Raw genomic sequence first — 6,039 nt, 5'->3', positions numbered from 1 at the left:
GGTAGCATCATTGTTTTCCTCTTCCTTTGGTAACGGAGGTGGTTCTTCTGTCAAGATTGAGGCATGAAGATCTTGTATTGGGGCAATGATGGTGCACTCTTCCTCACTTTCATCCCTTGTTATCACCTCTTCTTTGGCCTTTTCTGCAACTTCTCCTCGTGTCTCTCCATCTCCCTCCAATCCTTTCTCAACTGGACTTGTTTCTTCTGAAGCTTCTACGACTTCATCAATAGTTTTCTCAATGTCAAGTTCATGTTCCTCTCCAGAGCGACCAGTCTGACTTTGAAGGGGGATGTCCTTCTCCATGTCTGCTCTGTCCTGCTCTTGTTCAGTTGTTGCTCTTTGATCAGGGCTGGAAGGGAAGGCAACAGGGGGAAGTGGGCAGGTGAAGTTTGTCTGGTTAGATGAGGGCTGACTGTCTTTGGGTAGATCCAGCTCCTGGAGGAAAAGAAAGTGCAATGTTTTAAAACTGGATGCCTGCTGATCTGACCAAGATACCTAAACAACAATTGGCCTCTGTGCTGGCTCATAAGCAAAAATTATTGAGAAGATTACACTTAGCTATGGCACAACATAAATGCAGATTAAAGATAGATTTTTGTTTCTATGATCGAGTTCAGTTATTCTAACCGTTGTGTTGGTGTGAAAGGCAGTGAGTCCTTCTCTGGCTCGGCTCTGGTTGATGAACTCCAGGATCTCTTCGGTGATGGAAAGCGTGGGAGGAGGGCTGAAGGGGATCAAGTCCTCTTCTTCCTCTTCCTCCTCATTTAAAAAAAAGAATGAAAAAAGAATACATTTATACAGGTTTAATTTCCCTCTAAACTTATCAAATCCAGCACCTTAGACAGTCTTAAAATATGTGCTGTAGGCATCCTTAGCTTAATGTTTGAAAGATTGAGTCAAAGTGGAAGTGCAAAAAAAATGCAGTTCCTTGAATGTCCACTAGAAGCTCAAAGTCCAAGGAAATTAAAATGCCCACTTTATATGGAGCTATTAAACATTTGAAGATATTTGTACGCATTTGTGGATCTTGCACGGCAGGAGTGTTGCAAAAGTCACGTGTAAAATGACAGCCAATGGAGAGGCCCGCCTCAGTTGTAAGCAATCATTTGTGTGTATTTTCAGCTGAAAAAACTCACTGCCATTAATAAATATGTAAACATCTCAGAAAACACAATAAATCCCTCTGACTCTGATCTCTTGTTTTAACATGAACACCGAGGCATTAAATTGACAGTAGAATGACATGTACAACAAGGATGGACATATTCATATTCATCTCGAAATATATCATATAAAAAGATTCATAATGGTTTTCATATTTTGAGCACATTGTGGACACATTTCTTGCTGTTGAAGAGAATGTGCGTCTTTTCGATCCAGTAGGTGTCGCCCTTGAGCACCAGCATGAAACCAAAACATATTGCTGTTTGGCCACGCCTCCTCCATGCTGAAGCCTCCGCTCTCCTCAAGAGACACACCTCCAACCCCTCTACACTCAAGTTTGCATGACAGAGTTTGGAGAAAGCACCAGACAAAATCGTCCTTTGCTTGAGTTTCCATCACCTGTGTCCTGCATTGTTGTGTTGGCATGCTAACGTTAGCTCGTAGCTTCACATTGCCTGTAAACTGACACAGAATGAGCGTGATCTAAAAACTCTTACTAACATCCAAATAATCAGTGAGTATGTTCTTCTTCTCTCTAGTTCTTGACTAAAACAGCTTTTATACACAAGGGGAGGAGCCGGCCGTCCCGTCCATGTAAACACGGCTCTGACAACAACACAGCCAGCGGGACTCGAGCTTCTCCCTCATTGTAGACACATTCCTTGCTGTTGAAGAGAATGTGTGACTTTTTGCTCCAGTAGATGTCGCCCCTTGAGCTCCAAAATGAAATTGGTCTACATATTTGCAGATTAGTTTACACATTTGTGGATCTGTGTACACATATTCAAATAGTTTTGCCACAATAATAGCTCCATAACTTTGTCCAAATGTTTACAGTCTGGTCCATTTTGATTTTAAGAAGTATAATTAAAAGTGTCACTGATGTGGCAGCAAGAGGGGGCGTTTGTCAAGAGCCCTAAGGCCCGCCTCAGGACTACCTGTTTGCCTGTCGTTAGAATGACTAAGACTGCATCTCCAATACGGCAACAACCACCGTTTGGCTTCAAAACTACGAACTCAGAAACCAATGGGCGACTCAGTCTGTGGATCTGATGTTGAGGTTAGGTTACCAGTATTCAGGAAGAGAAAATCAGCTATGCAATTTGGACAGATGGATTTGTCAAATAAACATGACTTTCTTTTCTCAAAGACCGGCGCTCCATTTCCACATGAAAACCATTGGTCAGCGTTGATTTCTTTCAAAACACTGACCATGTTAGTTACTTAGATAGTTAGTCATTAGTTACTGTACAGACATAAAGGCTTATTTTAACTTGAAGCAGGATCTTTCCCACTCCTAACCAAAACATTTTGCTGCCATTACCTAATCTAAATGCAACCATTTTGAATTACTTCATCACTACAGGCACCACCTTCTTCTAAAAGTGTAACTGTACATAGCATATTTATTATCGCTGACTTAGCAGAGGGGCCATGCATGTGCAGGACTGACCTCAGAGGGATGTCATGTGTTTGAAGTGTTTGGTCTTTGAATGTAACATTTCTAAACATATGGGTATCCATTTTCTCATTTACTTTTTAATCTAAACAATTTTTCATCACTTTTGGGATCTTTTTTGTTCCCCAGTCAGATTGTAATAATGAATTTAAATGCATTCTTGGACATCAATCTTTTTTGATGCTGATCCCAGAAGGACTTTCTAATCCAATTGTATTAAATCCCATCTGGTTTAGTCAAACAAATAAATATGATTCGACTGAATAAAATGATATGCCAAGACACATCCTGTTTTACTGTTCCAATCTCATGTAATCAAATATATTCTGAGAGGTCTGACATCGTGTTAGCATTAGGCTGAGTCCCTAACGTGTCACACTTAAATACCTCGTCCTCTGGGTTTGGACGCTGTTTGTTAATCAGTCCCGCTTCGGCCCTCTCAGCTTCCACCTCGATCACGGAGGACGCAAGCGTGCTGCTGCTGCCTGCCGAGCCCAGACTCTCTGTCGGACACAGCTCGCCCTCGCTTCCTGCCTGCTGCAAAAAACACACCACCAAACGAAACACGGGCACTTTTCAAAATCACTGACTGACGTGTGTGTCATCATTTATTTTCCTTAAGGACTGTCTCTCATGCTGTATCACTGACCTGAACGAAACTCATTGAAGAGGTCAGCGATTGCTTGATCATGTACAAGTTGAAATTGTGGAATGTACCTTTAAGACTGTTACTAGGGGAGCGCCTTTGTTTTTATCCATGAAGTTATGTTGTGAGCGGCGCTAATGCCATGGACAGATGGCTGTAGCCGAGCTGTAGTGAATGTTCCTGTGGACGCTATTTTGTTCATGTGTGATAAAATATGTCGTGTTTTGTTGGAGGTTGTAATCATAGTCGGGCATTGTGGAACCCCCAGACATGTGTGGTTGTGCACTTTTGGCTAACTTCTCCGTCTCCAGCGCTCTCCAAAACACTGTCAACCCAAAGGCACGGACCCAAACTGTTACTATGACATCAAGTTCATTCATATGAGCAAAAAAGGTTTTGAATTTGCTCCAATAGCCTGCTTCAGCCGTCAGCTACAAAACAGGCTGTAATGTCTGCATCGTAACCGATGGGGGGAAATTTGCCCGATCAAAACATGCTCTCTAAAGATCCTGACACACCGAGGACATCGTCGGCTGTCGGTCCTATTTATATCGTCGTGGGCGGTCGTCGCTTTAGTTTTTGCGGTGTGTCCATCGCTACCAGTCGGACATTTTTTGCCCGATTCGACATGTTGAATCTGCGTCGGTGGTCTGTGTGAGAGGAATCTCTCTGATTGGCTGTTCTGTTGTTTCATTTCTCTCCAGCTCTCCTCTCAGGTTCAGTAAAGCCCCTTGAGCATGTCTCTGTAGTATCCATGCTTTCACCCATTAGTGTGGTTTCTCCTTATTTGTCTCCTCCTCTTCTTCTTTTCTTTTTTCCACTAAAAGACCAAGAACTGACAACGCCAGCGCCATTTTCTACTTTTTATCAGACATTATTCTCCATTAGTAGACGACCTATAATACGAGTGGTGAGCGACAGCGGTGTGAAAACGGTCTTCTCGTATCAGAACAACAGACTACTGCCCCCTGCTGGCATGGAGAGTTATTTCTCTCTCACGCATGTGCAGAGACTTTCAGATGGGCGCCTGCAGCTGTAATCCAGCACCTAATGTGTGTACATTTCATGGGGTTTATATTTACTTTCTTTCTAGAAAATCATACTACGACAACAGCAGAAGCCTTGTATTAAATAATCTTCCTCAATTTGTATTCTTTGGCTGCATCCACAAAGGCATGAACAGATTTAGGCAGAGGAAGACAACCTCGCTTGAGTTGTGTGAGATTGCTACATATTAAAATCATTGCTTTTAAAATATGTTGTGGGTTTGAGGTGTGTAGTTGGTTTTCACAGTCAGTGACGCATGAAGGTACTGAATCTCCGTCTTACCTTCAGAGCTGCAGGATCCCCGGGCGGCAGAGGAAAACAGTCGGAGAAGAAAAGAAGAAGAAGAGTGTTACAGAGAGACACGATTATGTCACTCACATTATAATGTTCGACTTGGCACACCTCAGACAACACAATAAATCCCTCTGACTCTGATCTCTTGTTTTAACATGAACACCGAGGCATTAAATTGACAGTTAGCTCTGCAGCGCTGGGCCAAAATCAAACCCTGTGTTCACACTACCGGTAAACCGTTGTAAATCAAGAGAGTAAGACATCACCTACAGAGCTTCAAGGCAATACGGTTTTATCACATGATCTGCAAATTTAATGTAATAACTCTACATCATTCAACAAGCAGCAATTTGTCTTTACAACTTCCTTTGGCTTACTACCTCTGGATGTTCTCACCATCTCATTTGTTTCCTTGTTTTATTTATATTGAGGTTAAATAACTCTTCAAAGTATCGAATAAATCAGCTACCCAATCAGAAGGCTGAGAGCCTGACGCCAAGCTGGCTAAGTCAATACACTACGTTTAACAGCCGTGCAGTTACTCTCAGAGACCTTCAGGAGGCGCTGAATGAAATTCCTCCATAACGTCGCTTTAAATAGAATGACATGTACAACAAGGATGGACATATTCATATTCATCTCGAAATATATCATATAAAAAGATTCATAATGGTTTTCATATTTTGAGCACATTGTGGACACATTTCTTGCTGTTGAAGAGAATGTGCGTCTTTTCGATCCAGTAGCTGTCGCCCTTGAGCACCAGCATGAAACCAAAACATATTGCTGTTTGGCCACGCCTCCTCCACGCTGAAGCCTCCACTCTCCTCAAGAGACACACCTCCAACCCCTCTACACTCACGTTTGCATGACGGAGTTTAGAGAAAGCACCAGACAAAATCGTCCTTTGCTTGAGTTTCCATCACCTGTGTCCTGCATTGTTGTGTTAGCATGCTAACGTTAGCTGGTAGCTTCACATTGCATGTAAACTGACACAGAATGAGCGTGATCTAAAAACTCTTACTAACATCCAAATAATCAGTGAGTATGTTCTTCTTCTTCTCTCTAGTTCTTGACTAAAACAGCTTTTATACACAAGGGGAGGAGCCGGCCGTCCCGTCCATGTAAACACGGCTCTGACAACAACACAGCCAGCGGGACTCGAGCTTCTCCCTCATTGTAGACAGTCAGGACTCAGAGACACATTTACACAGGACAGACTTTATGATTTATTTATTGCAGATTCTTCCTTTAACTACTACTATTTTAATGCTAAAGAAATAAAAACGTAACCATACAGCTGCTGTCACTTTCTGCTCAAGTAGTCAAGTCATTTTATGAGTTTACTCTCTAAGATTTTTAACTCACCCTTGGGATGAAACACTGCTTCGATATCTTTAGCCGGAGCTGTAAAAAAAAAAAAGAC

The 6,039-nt window shown here is 42.3% G+C and overlaps 1 protein-coding gene across 1 annotated transcript in view; it reads right to left on the bottom strand.

Moving 5' to 3' along the window:
- Window positions 1-301: 301 nt before the first annotated feature.
- plekhg2 (pleckstrin homology domain containing, family G (with RhoGef domain) member 2) overlaps window positions 302-6,039 on the bottom strand; it is a 60,582-nt gene continuing 54,844 nt past the window's right edge. Inside the window, exons 11-14 of the mRNA XM_065960547.1 lie at window positions 5,982-6,020; window positions 3,014-4,609; window positions 631-762; window positions 302-438 (exon numbers count right to left, since the gene is read on the bottom strand). Of these exons, the coding sequence (XP_065816619.1) occupies window positions 4,566-4,609; window positions 5,982-6,020 (83 nt within the window). The 3' untranslated portion in view covers window positions 302-438; window positions 631-762; window positions 3,014-4,565. The remainder of the gene's footprint in view (window positions 439-630; window positions 763-3,013; window positions 4,610-5,981; window positions 6,021-6,039) is intronic.

This window comes from Labrus bergylta, chromosome 11, assembly GCF_963930695.1.
Source record: "Labrus bergylta chromosome 11, fLabBer1.1, whole genome shotgun sequence".
NCBI classification, from domain to species: domain Eukaryota; kingdom Metazoa; phylum Chordata; class Actinopteri; order Labriformes; family Labridae; genus Labrus; species Labrus bergylta.
The sequence above is the reverse complement of the archived record's forward strand: the minus strand, read 5'-3'. Positions and strand labels throughout refer to the sequence as shown.